The sequence below is a fragment of the Benincasa hispida genome, chromosome 2 (genome assembly GCF_027475165.1).
Source record: "Benincasa hispida cultivar pf3 chromosome 2, pf3_genome.v1.1, whole genome shotgun sequence".
Taxonomy (NCBI): Eukaryota; Viridiplantae; Streptophyta; class Magnoliopsida; order Cucurbitales; family Cucurbitaceae; genus Benincasa; species Benincasa hispida.
Genome location: NC_143479.1, coordinates 20,418,883 through 20,439,490, shown reverse-complemented (window position 1 = coordinate 20,439,490; position 20,608 = coordinate 20,418,883). Strand labels below are relative to the sequence as shown.

The 20,608-nt window shown below is 37.2% G+C and overlaps 1 protein-coding gene across 1 annotated transcript; it reads right to left on the bottom strand.

The window, feature by feature from the left end:
- Positions 1-1,900: 1,900 nt before the first annotated feature.
- FIP1[V] (FIP1[V]-like protein) lies at positions 1,901-18,810 on the bottom strand. The gene is made up of 9 exons (XM_039024342.2): positions 17,677-18,810; positions 15,842-16,095; positions 15,223-15,349; positions 14,787-14,855; positions 14,529-14,666; positions 6,621-6,722; positions 6,164-6,510; positions 3,630-5,289; positions 1,901-2,865 (listed from the first exon to the last, which is right to left on the bottom strand). Exons 1-9 carry the CDS (start codon positions 18,607-18,609, stop codon positions 2,308-2,310), a joined length of 4,188 nt encoding a protein of 1,395 aa, XP_038880270.1. The 5' UTR covers positions 18,610-18,810; the 3' UTR covers positions 1,901-2,307.
- Between the last annotated feature and the right edge of the window lie 1,798 nt (positions 18,811-20,608).

Sequence of the window (20,608 nt, the reverse complement as noted above, 5' to 3'; positions counted from 1 at the left end):
GCTTTCTTTTATGTAAAAATTTCATTGTATAACCCCCCTCCCCAAAGAAAATAATAATAATAAGGAAAAAAGGGATGCTATTTGTTGTCTAGTAATATGTGTTTACTACCGTTTTGGAACATTTTGTTGAATATTGTTATGATTGTTGACAGGGATGAATTGCGAGTATAGGTTATTATATCAATGTTGTATAAGTAAAACATTTACCCAATTGGATTATGGGTGTTCATATTTGTGGATATAGGTTATGAACTCTATATTTTGGGCAAGATCAATGTGTTGGAAAAATTGTTAACATTGGAAAGGTAAAACCTTTTTATATTGTTATTATCGTCGTCAATATTGATGGGTAGAGTTAAACTCTAAAATGATTTTTTATTTTCTTAACAGGTTTTGTATGAATTTATTGGAGGAAAAAAAACTATGGAGCATTGATATATTTATATGATTTTTTGTAGAGTTAGTAGCTCAACTTTGATTGAAATGTAATTTGATGTGGCCTGTTGTAAAACCTTTATTAATGGTTATTAGTTGATCTTTTATATAAAAAATATTATCAACTTTATGCTTATTTTCTATATATATGAAAGTATTTTATATTTGTGTTCCTGGAGTTGAAAAACCTTAATTCATTATGGAAATCTTATATGTAATAACAAGGTTCACAAAAATAACAATTATCAAAAAATGCATCTTAATGACACAAAAGTGTAAAAATGTTAAATTTCGTGACAGGTAAAATATATCATGATATAATATTTTTTGACATACAAAATTCGTCCAGATTCAGATTTCAATGACACTAAAAATGTCATGGTCTATTTATTCTTGGCAAGGAAAAAATGTCACTATATATTCCTTTTTGACATTTTATAACTTTGATCATTACCTAAAATCCTACATAAATTAGCTAATTTTGAGACAATTGATGACAATGATAATATGTCATATTAAACTTGACAATGACAGTTTATCATTGTCAGTAATCGTTCATTGACAATTATATGTTGTTATTTAAAGCTCAATTATGACATTTTTTGAAAACTTTCATCGAACATCATATCTTTACAGGGGATACCATAACGGAAAATAATCGTCATTAATTTTAAATATAGCAATTTTTAAATGTCGTGGTATCACAATTTTCTTGTAGTGTTAACTACCAACGAGGTCCTCATTAAGTACAGAGGACACCTAAATAGGATAAATAGAATCCCAAGCCTCTCTAACAACCTCCTCGAGGTAGGAGCCCTAGAACCAAAAGTGAACAACTATATCCCACCCGAGGGGTGACAAAATTAAATTCATAGAAGTTGAATAAAATCAACAAATCAATAGCAGGGGCTAAATTTGAAAATTATTAAAAATATATTAAGATAGAATGAAAATCAAAATATAAGAATAGTATTTTAACCTAAAATAAATGTATAATAAATTAATATTTATTATAACTCCTACTTGATGATTCAAGTAAAAAAAGGATTCCAACAACTTTGAGTTGATAGACTTGAAAAGTTAATAATACTAATAATGGATACCATAATATAATTATAAGACTAGTTATGTCGTTTTTTTTAAATCAATTCAATAAGTTGAGGTAGAGGGATTCGAACTTTAAATCAAGGTGTGTATCCATATATTTGTGCATAGGGGACAACAATAACAGTAACAAGAAAATGCAAGTGTGTAAAAGAATCAACAACAATAACAGTAACAAGAAAATGGAATATTGGGGCAAAATGGGATCTATCTCATTCATTTATGTCAAAGTGGTTAACTTTGAGAATGAGCAAACACTGAAGGGGGAGAAGGGGAAAAAAGATACATTTTTCTAAAATGTACCTCATGGTCACTATAATGTTAGTAGCAAACTGAGTATAGCACATTTCTACGACTAAGATGTCCTAAAACAAACATTTCGATGTTCCTCAGTCGAATGCTTTCCTTCGAATTCGTAGGCAACAATCATAGTGTGTCTAAATGCATTCTAAGCCGCTTTCAGTAATCAATTCAATGTTACATCTCTTGCTAGTAGTATATACAAATACTATAAAAAAGTTGCTCCCTGAAGATGATAATATGGTTACAAAATAATATATATTGACTAAAAGAGAGAGAGGAGGCCTTCTCATTGGTACCACCCTCATACAGAAGCCACTCCTGTTAGAAGGCATTGCATTCTCAATGGATCAGAGCAGCGCAGGGCTGGGTGAAATGGACAAGGCCTTTTGTCATGGAGCTTCCCTTGAAAGAAAGAAACGCCACACATTACAACCAAATAGGATTTTTTTTTTTTTTTTCCAATCATTAACTACTAATCCACCTTCGTTTCCGAGCAGGTCGTTCTGGTTTAATCTCTGAATCTGCAGGAGCCTCACTTTTAGAAGATGGCAGTGCTTCACTCTCCATCCTTTTTATCACCAAAGCCTCTTTCTCACTTGGCATAGGAAGCTTGAAACGCTCGCTTCTCTTCTTCAACTTTTCGACTGTGTCCATATGTCTATCCTCCAATACTTTTGTATCAGAAATGCCACCCTTCGACTCCAGATCACCACTGTCTTTCTTTTCAGCCAAATGGTGATTGTCGATGGTCTCTGATGCCTTCACAGAGTCATCTGGATGTTTGTTGGCTTCTGAAGATCCTCCATTGTTATTCTCAATTTCTTTAGACAGTAATGAGGACGATGACTTGCTGTTGATATTGAAATCTCTCTCTTTGTGACTCGTCCAACGTTCTAATTTCGAGCGCCCTCGCCTTGAATCTTGCTGCTCATCATCTGTGGAAGCATCATCGGTATGTTTTCTGGACCCATGGTGGTGAACTGAATGCTCCGGATCCCCATGATCATCAGAGCCTTTCAAGATCTAGCGAATCAAAAAAAATTAAATAAATGAAATAAGAAAAGGTCCATAATGAAAACAGAAAAGTTACATCACAAGGAAATCTCGCCACCCAGACCAATAATGAAACTCAACCACCCGGCTAAAACAAAAGGTGAGCTGATTTTCTGTAACTAAAGAAACAATTAGGGAAGAGCCGTGCAAAAGAATTTTAAGAAGATAATCGTTAACTTACTAGGCACAAACTTGAAACTTAAAGATCATAGACTTGTAGTCCTTCACTTATGTATCAATCAAATTCGTATATATAACAATACAAACTAGCAAAGGAAAAGGAAAAGGAACAGATAACAATTACAAGGGGATGTCCCTACTCAAATCAACGAGACTGTAATAAAATGATAGAAATCCAATAAAATCCAACCACAAATAGAACTTCCAAAACAAAGTAATGAGCAGAGTATTCAAGCCAGCTCTTCCGTCAAGTTCACATGCATTGATGAAATACATCTAGACAAGAAACAGATTGATTAAACCACCCCAACCTACCCACACCCACCTGGGGGTGGAATCCCCTCAGTCAGGCCTAATTTCACAATTACTCTTCTGCTTACAAATCAATTTCAAATAAAGCTTATCAGAAAAGGGGAGAGATAGAGCCAAGACATTTAGGAATCCCCACCATGTCGAATCCATTAATGTTTAATGAAAAACCTTGCAATTTCAATTTCTCAAATAAGAGGTAGTATTTCCATTTCTATAGAACAAACCAATAAAAGGAAACATACCATCTGCTGACTCCTATAATTGTTTTGGTTTTCTTGGCTTTTCTTGGAAGGACCCAAGGCATTGTGGTCACTGCCATCTACTTCCCTGTTCTTCATCTTGCTCTCTTTGTGCCTCTTATCGTGTATTCTCTGATTATCAAAAGCATTAGCAGCATGTCTTTCACTACTAGACTTTTCCAGCCTAGATCTTCTGTCCTCAGTACTAGGTGGATTTCGCCGTGAATAAGCATCCTCACGCCCTCGACGAGAACTTTCCTCCTCTATTCTATCCCTCCTCTTATTTTGTTCACTGTGACGCACATCTTTTCCAGGGTACTCCTTTTCAGAAACTTTGTTTTCATCCTTCATCCTAACATGGCTCCCCCATGCTCTCTCTTCTGCTCCATGCCCACCCCTGATAGAGCCCCTTCCCTCATCTCTATCCCGCTTTGGTAGATTTTCCTCGCGAGATTGTTTTGGTCTATGCCAATCCTCCTTATCCCTCGGCCTATCACTCCTTTCTCTTTGCAGCCACTCCTCTTTGTGCCCTACAGAGTGGTGATCACCAACGTTATCTCTGACTCTCAGTAGCTCATCTCTCTTTTGCGGTTCAAAGACTTCATCTCTTTCCCGTTTACGGTGGCTTTTACTCTCTCTCTTACCATGCAAGATTTCCTCCTTGTCTACATGTTCTCGCCTCAGATGTTCTTCATCTTTCCTTTTCTTGTTATAATAGCTATCCACATTTTCATATCTACTCTTCAAACTGTCATCTCTTTCCCTATGTCTTGAGCTAGCACCTTTATCATAATGAGCCCTATAGCTTCCATTATCTAACTTTTTAGTTAGATGGCGGTCGTCTTTATCACTTCTCTCAATTTCACGAATTTTGCTCCTGTGCTTAGATCCCGTCTCATCATCATATTCCCTCTTTCTTGTTTCTTCAGTTCTTGTTTTTCTGTAATAAGGATCATCGTCTCTTCTTTGCCAAGTAGCTTCAGCATTACCCCTCTCCTTTCGCCTATCAAAACCATCAGTTTTCAATGGGTGCTGATGAGTTAAGCTAGGATCCCAATCTCTGTATGCATAAGCATCCTTCCTCCCCTTGACATCCATTCGGTTCCTTTCATCTTGTTTGTCATCGCTATCTCTTCTTCGAAAATTCTGTTCACTTTCATCGATGTACTTCTTGACACTCCCCATGCTTGACGAGCGTCTATTTTGAAATACTTCCTCCTCGACCCCATCCTGCCATTTCTGATAATCCCTGCTGCTCCCGGATCTTGTTTTTCTATTTTCACTACTTGCAGCCTTTGAGTCTTCATCGTCATCTTCTTTGAGCATAAGTGGTTCAACTATGGGACCCAATTTCTCATTATTTTCCATTTCCTCATCATCTCTCTCATTTCTATTAGTGTTGCTGGTTGAAATGAAATTCACATTCTCCTGATCTATTTCAGAATTCCTGTCAGCCTCAATGAGCTCATCATGTTCAGCATCCTTGTCTTCAGCACTAGACTCCTGGGTAGCCTCAACCATTGCAGGAGATGACATTTGTGGACTGCGTTTATCATCCATACTTCCAACAGATCCTTCCTCCCGACTGTCAGAAGATTTTCTATCTTGTAAGTTCTGTCTTGGGGAATGAGGGGACTTGTTATATGTTCTATCTTGTGACCGTCTGTATTGAAAAAAGAGGAGAAACAAGAAATTCAATCAGACATGTCAATGTTGAGCCACAAAATGCAAAGAAAAAGGAAAGATCAAGACTTTAAAGCCCTATTTGGTAAGCATTTGAGCTTTGGTTTTAAATTTTGAAAATTAAGCTTATAAACACCACTTCCATCTATTGATTTCTATGTTTTGTTGTCTATATTTTAGGTATTTTCAAAATCCAAGCCAAAAAGTAGTTTTAGTTTCTGTTTTTGGAATTTGGTTAGAAATTCAACTTTATACCCAGAAAATATAAAAGCTATGATAAAGAAATTGAGAATGGAAAAAAAAAAAAAACAAGCATAATTTTCAAAAACCAAATGGCTACTAGATGAGCCTGAATCATTTTGATAGAGACTTCAACAAAAACATGGAAAAACTGACCCAGTTTTGCTTTGAGCTCCTTCAACAAACGCATAGAAAATTGAATCAATTTTTCTTTGAGCTTTACTGCAATAAACTTGATTTTTTATTTTTATTATTATTATTATTAAGAAACCGAACTTTCCTAGAGTAAAAAAATAAAACAATATACAAGTGCATAAAGAAGCCCACAAAACTGTTTATTATATGAACAATGATCTTGAATAGAACTGCTTGACAATCAGTAATGCAAAATGGCATATACTGCAACCTAAAAGCACTCCAACTTGGAAATTCATATAATCCAAGATCTGATAAGATGAGACATGCATCGAGTGTGCCTAACTCAAAACATATGTCAAACATTCTGAGTAGTAAACTATGATGAAAGGACAGACCTCCTTAAGTAGTGTGTGTGACATATAATCAGTCGGTGTGACGTTATGTTGAACAATTAATGTTTGACAAACGATTCCTACCTTTCTTCACTAATACCCAAATTCTGAGCAGGGTAAGCAGGGGTATCGCCTCTAGATGCAGTCTGGTGTCCTGGTCCTTCTAAAGGGAAAGGCAAATTCACATCTTCACGTATGTTGTCAGAAGCAGAATTCGTTGATGTTTTTCTTCTTCCAGCCTTTTCCAGCAGTTCACTATTATGAGTTTCTGAAAAATGGTCAGGATATTCAGTCTCACTGTCCATTTGTGCATTGTCATCATCAGCTTCATGGACTTCTTTAAAATCCTTTCCTGACATATCATCATTCTGTTCGTTCGGGGTGCAATTTCCTGTGGACGAATTATCATCCAAGGAGTCCTGCAAAACAATCTATAGTACCAAATGCCTGAAGTTAATTTTTTATTGGGATATAGGATTAATATTAGTTTGCACTTGTAAGGCGATAGTCATTTTGCTTAATGACAGGATTAATGAAATACCTCGATTATAGCATCAGAGTCACGAATTCTGGGAGGCCTGGTGTCAATTGAGGGTAGACGCTCACCATAACCACCTTCCACTTGTATTGCTCTGCCAGCAGGCTGGGAAGGAAAATTTTAACCATTGAGCTTCATTGTTAGAACAATGTAGAGACTAAACTACACCCCACAACATACAATTCCATGAAAGCAATAAACCTTATTGCAAGAGAAAAATGCAAGGGAGGTGTGGCATGGACAGAAGAAAAAAATCTAGAAAATAAAATAAATAAAAGACAATCGTATTGATAGAGGAAACGATTTACAGTTCACAATCATCCATTCAACAGGAATTTCTCCCAACAAAACTAAGCTACTATATATGTATGGACTATAAAGCACCGACACTCCTAAGATGGCCAAGTGTCAGTGTCGGACACGTGTCCGACACCGACACGCCAGCTAGCGTGTCGAATATTTTATTATTTTTTTAAATTTCCGACATGGCGGGGACACGGGTAGGACACGGTTGGAACACTTCTAGGACACGGCACTGCAAAATTAAAAAGAAAAAACAATGAAAGCTTTATAAAACTAAAGTTAGCAGACCAAAAGCATCAGCCCAAGCCCAAAACTTCTAGGTTTTTGTGTTTTTTATTTTAATTTCTCAAAATATATTATTCCTTTCCACTTTTCTTTTCTTCAAAATATAAAAACTCCCCGAGTCCCCACGCCCAAAACGCCACACCTCCACGCCCACTCGATCGATGGCCGGCCACACCTCCATGCCCAAAACTCCACGCCGGCCACACCTCCACATTGGACCATTAGTCATCTTATCTATGGTTGTGGTTGTATCTTGTATGGTTGTTAATGGTGTTTTTAAATAGAATATTTCTCAATATGTTTATTTCACGACATATATTTAATTTTTTAATAAAAGAAAATAACGTGTCCCCGACGTGTCGTGTCTTACTTTTATGAAAATTGGCGTGTCGCCGTGTCGCCGTGTCGGTGTCCGTGCTTCTTAGTATATGGATATGTGTGTTTGCACAGTGAGAGAGCCCAACAAAACTAAGCTACTTGCCACCTTTCCCTCGTTTCAATCCCAAACAACCATATATACTAACACTGCACTCACACAACCCCCCCACCCCACCAAAAAAAAAAAAAAAAAAACACACACACGCACAGACTTTTTCCTGTATATCTAAATCACATCAGGGGCTGCAGTTGCAGTCCCTCAATAATACTCTCGTCCTAAAAACTCACCACATCCTTAAATGAGAAGGAAACTGCATCCTTAGCAATTCCAGTGGTTCCAAGAAGCCTCTCCAAACAATAACCCTTCCCACTGAATATGACCTCTGGATCACCGAATGTAGGATCTGTAGTAGCGCAGATGCCTGAAAACACCACTGAGCATTGGATCTTGTAAAGCACTGTCCAAACTAAGTGGCCAAGGGGTGGGTTTTAAATAATTGTGCTAGGGGGTATAAGCTGAAAAACATGAAAAGGGGATGGATATCCACAATGGGCAGTAATTGCATTGCAACCAATGGGCTGCCATCAAAATTTGGAAGGTCTTTGCATTAGATACAACACTTTACATTCAGCCTAACAACCACATTTCACCAAACGATTGCAACCTTTTACCACATCACCCACCCTTCTGTGCTTATCAGTTTGACCCTTCATGATTTGTTGGGAAATCATTAGTTGAAAAATCAAAGCAAGGACTGCATCCCTCTCCTCAAGCCAGTCAACTATTAAAATGGAGGTGGAAGTTTGTCCTAAACAATCACGATTGAGAAAATAGCTGCCATATGCAAAATGACATGGATAATCCTTGTTGGAACATTGTAGAAAGTGTTGCACCAATATCCATCCATGGTATGCACTTCACCAAGTTTAAGGCTTGCCAAATGAAGGACAATTTGGATAAGAACTCAATGAATGGATTAGCATCATTTTGTTTTACTCCCACAGATGATATATCATGGTTCTCTTCATTTATTTTTTTATTTTATTTTAACTATTTTGAGGCAAATGCTTCTCTTTAATTAAATCCTAAATAATTACCACGTCAATCACAATAGCAAAGCTTTTAACAAGATCTGACACGAGAGGGAGGAAGCTCATGCAAACTACCACCCTTATTGACAAACAACTATGCAACACAGAAAGGGCAGTATAAATGTGCTTTAAAGAGAGAAGTGCGTTATTACGTTAGTTGATCAATCAATGCTCTAAAATAGTATTCTACCTCCTATTTAGGCATGCCATCAACCCTAAACCATTGCAACATCATCCTAATTACATAAGGTAAAAGGCAAACTTGCCTGTGATATTGTTGAATATTTGCATAACTAATATGATGACGTTAGATGCCATCCTCTTTTGGGAGTGTAGCAGAGTCCTTTAGTATTAAAAAACACTTATACTTCAATAAGTCATCTTCTACAGTGGAAGGACTACAAGCACTACTGCCATCCAATACGACAGTTGCAATATTTTGACATAGAATCCTCGCTTGTATTATTGGGAACGTCATTTGACACCAAGATTGATGTCAACGTGACTTTCAGCAAAAACCTAGATATGCACCAGCAACTTTGGCTTTTAGACTGAGTATGTATTGAGTTTGAACTAGGAGCTATTCTAAATGATATTTTGAATCCAGATAAATGGTCTCTATTTTTGCACACTAGAACAATTGCAATCAACTCCTGGAAATAGATTTTGTTGCGCCATAGCTGAAACTAGGGAGCACAAAAATGGATTTTTCAATTTTTTTTTTTTTTTTGTGTCCGTGAGAATGTTCAGACAATGCAGCGGTATGGCCCTATGCTACTGAGCAACTCATAGGATATCATATCCTCATTAGCATAAAAATGGATACTGAAATCATTTTAGTTTTAAAATCTCTCGAACTTGTCTATCCAACCAAATTGGTGGTGCTTTGTGTGAGTGTCCTGACTATCTAAACATATCCTTCCATAGACTTTCTATCATAACTTATCAGTCCATAACCACCAATGCTCTCTTAAATTTCTAGGCGTTACTATTGGTCAAGTCAACATGGCTTGGAATGTGGTCGTCAATACATGTCCCAAGTACTCCAATTTTCTTTCAGAAAAATAAATTCCTATAGCTTACATACACATGTTGTTCGAGGGTTCCCGACACAATCGGAATATTGCAAGCATCTCCTTACAAGACAGTATCATTCAAAGGAAACCGAGAAGCCCTAAGTCTAATACAACTCACGGATCTATTTTACAAGATTCAGAACCTCTACCTTCCCACTCTCAAGAAAATACTAACAATCAAGCTACCCTCAACATTCCCTCACCTCAGACTATAGACTCTCCTCGCCCAACAACATAATAGACAGTGGTCCCCTTTCCTTCACAGAATCACGCCACACTTCCTACCCCTAATGCTTTGGTTCCCTCATGAAATATAATTGGTGGCCTAACATTACCTTCTACTTCTAAAACCACCTTGCCCTCATGGTTTATCAGGAAATTGCTGCTTGAAATCATCAATGATCTCCCAAATCGCTTCATGTTTTGGCAGACCCTTCCAACTAATCAGGACTTCCCAAACGCCTATGGTAGCATTTTTCCGATAACTATACTATACATTTCCAGGTTCAACAACCCATTCAAACAATTTAGAGAGATTAGGAAAAGTGGACTGAACCTAATGATGCTGACCCAAGGCTCGTTTGAGCTGAGAGACATGGAACACTGGGTGTGGAAGAGCCCCTCCGGCACCTGAAGCCTATAAGCCACTAGCCAATTTGATCAATCACTTGATAGGGTCCAAAGAACTTAGGGGAAAATTTTCGTTATGTCATTTAGCTAAAGTGACCTATTGACAAGGGCGCAACTTCAAGCAGACTCAATCATAAACTTGGAATTCTAACTCCCTCCACTTTCGATCAGCAAACTTTTCCATCTGGTCTTGTGCAGCACAAAGATGCTCTTTGAACCACCCAACATTACATCACGCTCCTGTAACTGTTGATCCGGTGTGGAATTTGGTGTTAGCAAGTCTCCAAAAAACAGTAAGGGAGGAGGCAAATGACCTCATATCGCCTGGAACGGTGTGATACCAATCAAGCTATAAATCCATCCAGCGTAGCCAAGATACCCACTATTTTGGTTGCTCACCACAAAAACACCAGACTAGACTAGCCAATGGAAGAAGCACAGGGGAAACAGCTAAAGTCGTGTTCTTTTGACATTCAATACATTCTTCTACATCCTTCTTTGTATCAGTTTTCATTACCTCCCAATATAGCTCCCCTGTTAAGGGCTTATACTTGCACAAAAATCCAGAGTGGCTTCCAAAGACTGAATCGTGGTAAGTGTGAAGTATAGCAAGAATTAACTTGGAAGTCTTAGACAGAACTAACCTTCCCTTCTACGTAAGGATGCCTTATTGGAAAGAGTATCACAGTACATTATCTTTATCATTTTCCAGCTGTTAAATAATAGCTGCCAATTTAACATCCTTGTCCACTTCTTCCCAAATCACTTTAACATCGAGGATTGCTGGTACTGAAAGGCATGCAACATGAGCAATGGGAGGAAACATGGAAAGAACATCCACAACCTTGTTGTACAACCCTGGTTTGTATCGAAATTCAAAATCATAGCCTAATAGTTTAGACCCCGTTTAGTAACCATTTGATCTTTTGTTTTTGTTTTTGAAAATTAAGTTTATTTCATCCACATTTCTTACAATAGTTTGCATCTTTCTTAAGTACAATGGTTGAATTCTTAGCCAAATTACAAAAACAAAAAGTACTTTTTGAAAGCTAATTTTTTTAGTTGTCAAAATTTGGCTTGGTTTTTTAAACCATTGGTATAACAGAGAAAGAAATTTAGAGGTGGAAGCAGTGTGCATAGGATTAATTTTTAAAAACAAAATGATCCAAACGGGACCCTAACAACAAAGTCGGTCCTGCACGTTGGTCGGTTTGTACTACAAACTTTTGTCTTGCAAATAGGATGCCAATTTTGGATTTTCATGACCATGGCTATAAGCATTCATAAAACATCTTCATATGTGCCCATTCTAATAGAGTGTGACTAAAGTAGGCACCGCTGTTGTTGAGTGACTACCACGCTTAACCCAATTCCGGATGCATCGGTCTCCACCTCAAATGGTTTACAAAAATCAGGTAAAGCTAATACATGTATGGTCACCATGGCATCTTCCAACTTCACGAATGCCTTCTTATGCCTCCTCCGACCATTCGAATTGCCCTGCTTTTAGTAACTCACTGAGAAGGGCTGCTAAACTCCCACAATGCATCACAAACCTTCGGTAATAACCGATTAAACCCAAAAATCCGCACAATTCTCATATAGTATTAGGCACAGGCCATTAGATTATAGCATGAAGCTTCTCTGGATCAGCCTTTACTCATTGTCCAGATATTAAGCGTCCAAGATATTCAATTCTCTCACAAGGAAACTGACATTTGTTTTGGTTAGCATATAGCTCATTTTCTTGCAAAAGCATTAATAGCAGTCAAATGCTGCAAATGATCCTCTAAGTCAACATTGTAGATTAATATATCATCGAAAAACACCTAGACAAACTTCCGTACATAGGGTTGAAATATCTTATTCATCAAAGCTTGGAAAGTTGCAAGCATATTTGTCAAACCATGGCATCACGACAAATTCATAGTGCCTTTCATGAGTCCTAAACGTCAATTTCTCAACGTCTTTGGGATTCATTCAAATTTGACGATACTCAGATTTCATATTGATCTTGGAGAAGAGCTTGGCACCATGTAACCCAAGAAGCAAACACACGACACGAATACGACATAACACCGATACAATGACACGTCAATTTCCAAAAAAGTAGGAAATGACACGTTGGAGACATTATTTCTTTTTAACAAAAACAAATATATTTGTGCATAATTTGACATATCGTGAAATATGCGCACATATATTTAACAAAAGTAAGAAAAAACAAAAATGAAAAAAGAAAGGAAAGATAAAAACAGAAGGAAAAAAACATATTTGAGAAAAGAAAAAAAAACAGTAAGAGAAGTCACATAAGTTGTCGGTGCTCATGGGTCTTGAAGTTGAAGTCACCACCATCGATGAAGTTAGAAAGAAGAATCGGGTAGTATAGTGGGTTTTTTATTTTTCTGAAAAGGGCAGATTGTGGGTTAAGTCTTGAGAGTGAAGTGTGTTAGTAAAGAGAAAGTGTGTAAAAGCTCTAGAATTTTAAAAAAGTTGGGCTGAACAGTTTATTTTAATTGGCTTAAAATGCCCATAAATGGGTTGCCGATAGTGGGTCTTGTTTCATCGTTTTTGTAAAAAATCTCTGCATATGGAGTGTCCTTGGTGTGTCCTAATGTGTTGGAAAGTAAAAAGCTAATAATAAAATAATGGACATGCCAACTGGCATGTCGGACACCGTCCAACACTGGCACTTGGCCATAGAAGTGTCAATGCTTTATAGCATGTAACTCATCGAACAACTCTTCAACTACCAGGATTGAAATTTTTCAATAACAGTGACAGTGTGTTGTGGGCCTATAATCCACATAGAATCACCGTCCTATATCTTTCTTTTAACAAATAAAATCGATCACGAACTCGAACATTGACTAGCACTCAACTGAATTATCTCTGCAACCATCATTTCATTCACTAGCCGTTCAATCTCAGCCTAAGAAGCAAGAACACTGGAGACAGACACAACACAACACGAACACAGGAACATGCTAATTTCTAAAATGTAGGACGAACACGCTATTTTTTATTTTATTTTATTATTATTATTATTATTATTAAAAGATAAAATCCAAAATCATTTACTTGTGTTACTGACTATTAAAAGTAATCTTAAAAAATGGGAATGAAGAGTAACTATAAATATGCAGTTTATTAAGTTGATTCAAAATTTAAAGATAAAATTAATGGTGTAAGAAACCCCATAACTTATTGCCATTAAAACTAAATAAAGACAACAGCCCAAAACCCCATAAAAACCCACAAAAGGCCGAACATCCACTTTTTAAATTTATAAAAATAAAAAAATATATATAGAAGAAGAAGAAAAAAAAAAATAAACTAACCCTATTCTCCCATTCCCCCTACAACCGCCCATTCTACTTTTCCCCCTCCCTCAAGTTTGTTCTCCCCTCTCTCCCCCTAACCGCCCATTCTGCTTTTCCCCCTCCCTCGATTTTGTTCTCCCCTCTCTTCCCCTATTCTGTTGCCATTCCGCATGATCAATTTCATTCAATCTCCTTCCATTGCCACTGCTCTAGTAGCATCCACAAACTGTCACCGTTCTGACCAACGCTGATGCCGGGCAACACTCTCCAACATCAATGCAGCAGTAGTCATCAAGTGAAAGAAAAGAGAGAATCGAAGGGAATGGGAAAAAAATATGGAGATTGTCTTTGTGAAGGTAAGTCCCCAGTCCACTGAAACACAATGCTAGATATCCCCAGTCCAGTGAAACACAATGCAATATTCCTCCAACAAATTACATAATAAAGCACATAAGTTTCCCAAACATTGTTGGACAGCCTTGATTTGGTTGATCATCTTCTTCTCCCCCTTAGCATGCCCAAAAATGTGTTCTGATGCCTTCCAAAATATGCCCATTATATTAACAAAGGAAAGGGTTTACAGCTCACAAACATTTGATAATTATGTGTATCTCCCAACAGAGCTAAGCTACCCCCACGCACCACATACAACAACCATATATGTTGCATAAGGCCCTACGTCACTTGCACACAAAATGCACTCACAACTTACCTCTAATAGCTAACCAGTTACTGCACACAACACTTCTTCCTAGTATATGTAAAATGGATTGAGGGCTTCCCTCTGCATATCACTAGAATGATAGAACAAAGTAAATACATACCAGAGGTGGACGCACACGAGCTGCTCCTTTTCCTACATCATTTTGTAAAGCATCAGACTTCCCAAGAGTGTGTTCATTGGGAATATCATGAATACCTGCAGCAGCTGCTAGCTCTGGAGGCAAATCAGGATCATAGCCCTGAAAAGGAAACCAAAAGAATGTTGAGATTCAAAGACACTGTAAAGAAACATGAATTTAAAATATATTAAAACATGGTTTAAAGAACTCACTCCTTCCATGAAAGAACCATTAACATACCTGTTCTGTCCGTCCACTCTCATATACACGAATTTTGCTTTGCATAGTAGCCTCCAGGCGTAGTTGTTCCTGTATATAAAAGTAAAGGTTTTTTATTTTAATTTTATTATGGGAAGCCAAGTTTTATTAAGAAGAATGAGAGAATACAAAAAGCTCTTATTAGAAGGCTAACCAAAAGTGGGGGAGCACAAAAACTTGGAAAAAATACACAAACTTTCAGTAATCGAAACATTTTTTTTATTTTAAGGAAACAAAACTTTCCATTGATATAATGAAAAGAGTCTGATACTAAAAAATACAGCAAAACAAAACTAAAGGATAAATAACAGTCAAGCGCCTTGGGAGAATTGAAACAGTGCCAGTTAAGGGGAAGGAGCTCTATAAGCCCAAAAAATGATGTCTGTAAAGCCAAGTTCGGACAAAGGTAAGCGTTTACCAGCTGTTTGCAGTATTCTTTCCAGCTATCCTCATTGAGACCAAAGTTGAAAAAGTCAGATACATCCACTCCAGTAGATTTCCATGGTTTTTCCTCAAAACTATCAATGTCAACTTCAAAAATTGTCCTGAATGACAAAGTTAGGATCAAAACGTACTACAATTAGCAAAGTAGAAAACTGAAACATTAGTTAGGCAATTGAACAAAACAAATTAACTATGAAAATGAAATTACAAAAAAAAAAATTTAAATTTAAAAAAAAAAAAAATAGAGAGAGAGAGAGAGAGAGACTACGGAAACGAAGATGTCCTCAAATATCAAAATTTTCAGGTCATTCAGGCATGACTATGAAACATTTTTAATGTATAAATTTTTAAGCCATTGAGGTCAAACTTATGAAGCAGGAAAATAGGCAGAATTAACATTCCCCCAGAAGGTAAATGGTATTGTTCACTCCACACACAAAAACATGTGAAGTTCATTTCACAAGCACAAGCACGCCGAGGGCATTTAAAGATAGAAAATTTTCCAGAAATTGAAGCATGCAATTGATAACAACTAGAGCTAGCACATCATGTTTCAACATAGAACCCCTTCAGTGGGTCAAGGCAAGTATTACTTGTGTGAAGGCAGAGTGAACTCAAGGCCACCAAAACTACGCCCTCCCATATTATTTCCCCATCCAGGCACTCCAAAACCTGAATGAAAACCTTTCTGCACTGAAGCTGGATCTTTTGGTCCTGCTGGTCGCCAATCACCTCTACCACGACCACCAACAGGGCCCATGTTGACAAGGGGCCGAGCTTGATTTGGAGTTCCTCCAGGGCCAGAAGCAGAAGTACCAGGAAAAGGTGCTGCACCAGGTCTCACATACTACATATGCCACCAAGAATATGGGCTTTATTATCAGAAACAGGCAGCAAGCAAAAAGTAAACAAGAAATTTTAACCATCGGCAGTTGAAATCTAAAAAGCAAATATATATGCTTATAACTACTCAGTATAAGTGAATTCAAGAATTTCCAGTGTAATGATCTAAGCAACTGGCGAAAATAACAAAAATGGCCAACAGATTTTGTGAATGGCTTGATGCAACGATGATCAAGACTACAACAACAACAAAAACAAACACACATAAAGCAGAAGTTTTGGTTGGCTGCAGCAGGTTGTACCTTTCAATGGAAATTAATATAAAGACAATATCACTGCCATTTCTCTTATTAACTCTGAGGATAATGTTCACTGTTCAGGACCACTTAACTTATTCCAAATATCTAAAAAGTTTCAATTAGGATATGAGTAGTTCCAGGAGTGAGATAAATGCTTTGGTGATTTTCAATATGAAATTGTTACGAACCTTCACTTGTTGAAAGCAAGACAATTAGAACCAAGAACTATGATATCCTTAAATATTATTCATGTCATGGATCATTTCAAACACTGCTGTACACAGAAAATTGTAGTGATGGCAGGCACAGAGGAATTCAGTTTTACAGGAAAGGGTAAACCAGTTGAATAGACAAAGTATCGTCAACTAGTTCTTTGATGGCTAATTGAAGTCCTTGAAGGATGCGTAGGAAGTGTCTCAAAGATCGTAATCCTTGACCTGAAAAATATGTCCAGCCATTCGAGTTGTAGTCCACATCAGAGTTGCTACAGGTAACAGTAAGCAGAATGATGATTCTCGCCAGCTACTCCCCAAGTAACTAGATATTAGTAATCTACTATACATATAGGAGGGAGGTGATGAGGAATCTATCCCGGACAGAACAAACAAAAGATTGAAAAAAACCTTTTCCAATTGGTTTGAATCAAGAATAAAATTACAAATATGTTTAGACAAGAAACACTATCTAGAAGCTGGGGAACAAATCCAAATTGCCCACTCAACTGACATTCTTAGACTTCCCTTCAGGAAACATGCAGTTTCTCTTGAGATGAACCTGAAGCTCCCAAAAAGTTTCCGCAGAGCAATATTTGCCCACATAATCTTTTACCTCTGCCTTCAAAACTGTGCCCACACACTAGCTGAATAAAAAACTTGGTTTTAAAAAGCACCAAGTCTTCCTAGAGAACTCAGTTGATCAGATGATCCTTATCTTCGTCATGATGATAATTTACACTTTACACATCAAACACCAGTTGAGGGATGGCATAACACTACAATTCCACTCTTGAATAAAATCAAGAATATCAAGTTTGCAAGGTTAATCAATGATTGTTTATTTTCATCTGATATCATGAATATCATACGTATTCAGTAATTTACACTGTCAATCCAAAATTTCTTATGTCAATAAGAAGGGCTAAAAGTACAATCGCAATCTAAAAGTATTATTCACGTCATATAATAACAAACAAAAAATTTACATTCTGATTATCATTGACAAGAGGGGAACTAAAAAAAACCCCATATACACTTATCACGCCTTCGAAAAACGTATAATACACTGACCTTATATTGAGAATGAAAAGGACGATAACCATAATTGCTATATCCGAGTTTTGGTGCCACAACCATCCCAGCACTAGATTTTGCAACCTCGCCCGACTCCTTTCTCTCACCATCCGCTGCTGGCACTGCGTCTTCACCCCACTCTTGCTCTTCCATAGCCTGATTCTGATCATTATCCCCCAAAATAACCAGTGGGGGTTCGTCTTCATCGTCACCTTCCAGTCCACCTCTCTCCATTGCCATAGGCCCACGATCACTGTCATTCAACAGAATTTGCAAATCGTCCTCACTGTCACTATCCCAGTCATCACCGCCATCGCCCCGGTCTCGTGAAGCATCATTCATTCTAAAACCCTCCGCGTTTTCCAAATTCCCGCCTATTCCATGGATCGATATTCCACCGCTGGGAGTCAAGCCAGGAATAATCGGCTCAACACCCACGTCGTCATCCTCAACCTCGGCATTCCCCTCTTCAATATCGAATTTCACATCCTTATCCATCAAATTGATATCTTTCTCAGACCCATCAACAATTCCAGATTCAACACCAAAATTCCGATCCTCCAAACCCCTATTTGGCAATTCAGCATCAACAGAAGCAAAATCCTCACCACCCCTAACCCGAGAACCGTCACCGTCGTTTCTAGCGGCCAAATTGAGAACAAACCCAGAAGAACCAGCGGATGTAGACTCCCGAGGCGGCTGGAGAAGTGGGGTTTCCTTGGGAAGCTGCAAAGGAACAACAGGGCTTGAGTAAGAAGCTCCATAGGGGGGAGTCTCGTCGTCGTGGTGGCGATTGAGATCGATCGAACGTTGAAGAGGCGGAGGGGCGGGAGAAGAAAGGTAGGTCTGCGGAGCAGATGAAGAGGAAGAAGAAGCAAACGGTCTGAGAACATCGGTGTAAAGATCTCCAAACTCATCATCGTCTTCCATGGGAATTTTGGGGATTCAAAGATGGAAGAGAAGAGGTTGAAGGGGAAGAAGGGTGGCGATGGCTTGAAGCTGGAGGCGAGCGTTTAAGGAGTGTGGCAATGTAGGCTTTTGCTTGTCATGTTAAGACTTCCAATACACTGATTTTTGCTCCCTCTTTCTGATTTCCCCTCTTTGCATTAGGTTTTTTCATTTTGCCAACAAACCTCAGGAAACCTTTTATATCTTTTTCACCATTTTTGTGAAAATACCAATTTAGTCCTTCTATTTTGGGTTTGATTGCATTATAGTCCTCTACTTCTAATTAATTTTAAATTATTTTAACTTTAGTTTATCTTCTTTCTTCAAAATAATGATTATCGAAATTAGTTCAATAATAATAATAATAATTTTCATATATGAAAAGATATTGTGTAAATTATATTTTCACAATTTATAAAATGAATGTTAATAGAGACTAAAGGGGGCGTTCGGACCCCAACTTTTTGAAAACTCTTACATTGTCTATTCTAGCTCACCCAATGTTTGAGTTTCCCATTCAACTATTGTTGAAGTTTCCAATTATTATAACTCACACTTAGCTACAATAAAACTTTTTTAAAGCTCTCATTGTCTATTATTTTGTAACCATACTCTCTTCACATTTGTAACTCAAACTAAAATAATCTGCACGTTGCACCCTAAACACAGACTATTATAACTCATAGACTATAATAACCAACTAAGGCCTTAAACAACTCTTAATTTTCCTTTTAGAAAAATCAACCATAAACCATTGTTAGGACTAATTTTAAGTTTTTTTTAATATGGGGACCAAAATGTTATTAACACATTTAGTTTTTCTCCCTTTGAAAGGGTGAACTTTTTTGGTGGAGTAAATTATAGCTTAATTTATTGATTTTCATGAGACATTTATATATTAAAGACAATTTTTTTTGTTTTTATCGATTTTTTTAAGGAAGCAAACAACAAAATCATACGACTACATAATTACATCATGAGACATAAGTAGGGTAAACTATTCAAGGCAAAGTGTATGAAGTAGAGAAGAAGCATGTTCTTTCAATGTTTTAAATGCAAGTGAGTGTGCCATAATATTGTTAGAGCTCCACACATGAGAAAAGGAGACATCACCCAGCTCATGGGCAATAGACAACTGGTAAATGTCACAAAGTGCATGTCTTCACTATATATTTTGCCATTTTTCTTTAGTAGAAAAAGACTTCATATGATATTTTGACTGCAAAATGGTCTTAAATGAGTAAACATATGTCTATAATATGCTTTAAGTTCGTTTTTACTGTTTTTAACCAATTTCATGAGCTTTTATAGAGGTTTTTACTACCTTTTGCATAAATAAGCAATGATGCGCCTGCATCAAAGGCTCGATGTGCCCATATCAAAATCCTAATTTTTCAAATCATGTCTATTCATTCAAATTTACTGGTTTTTGGTCCACAATCGTTTTTCAGCTCCAAAATTACCTAGAGAACGTTCAGGGCATTAATTTTGACCCTTCCTCACCTACATTGGCCTATATAAAAGGATGAAAGCTTCATGACTCAACAATCTTCACTCCTAGGAAGTGTTCTCACAAGATATGATCATAAATTCTTCAAGAATAAGAGTTTCTTTGAATAACCATAGTTTTAAATTATCCCTGTCTGTGAGAACGTGTGTAGAGTGAGGATTTGCCCTTGAAAAAGGTTGAGTCCATCCTAGAGAGATTAGAGATTGAGGTTTTTTACTCAAGGAGTTTGCACTACTATTTTTTCAGTACTTGTTTATTCCTTTACACTATCATTCTTTCTTCTATTTACTTCTTATTCTTTTAAGTTGACATTTGTAACTCATATGAAATTGATTCATTGTTCTTTTAGTTATGGGCTAATTTTCTAAGCAATTCAACCATGTGAATACTCTAAGACAATATGACTTGAGTTAATGCTATTGCATCACTCCACCTTGTCTTAACCATTTCCTTTGTTGAGTAAAATGTTAT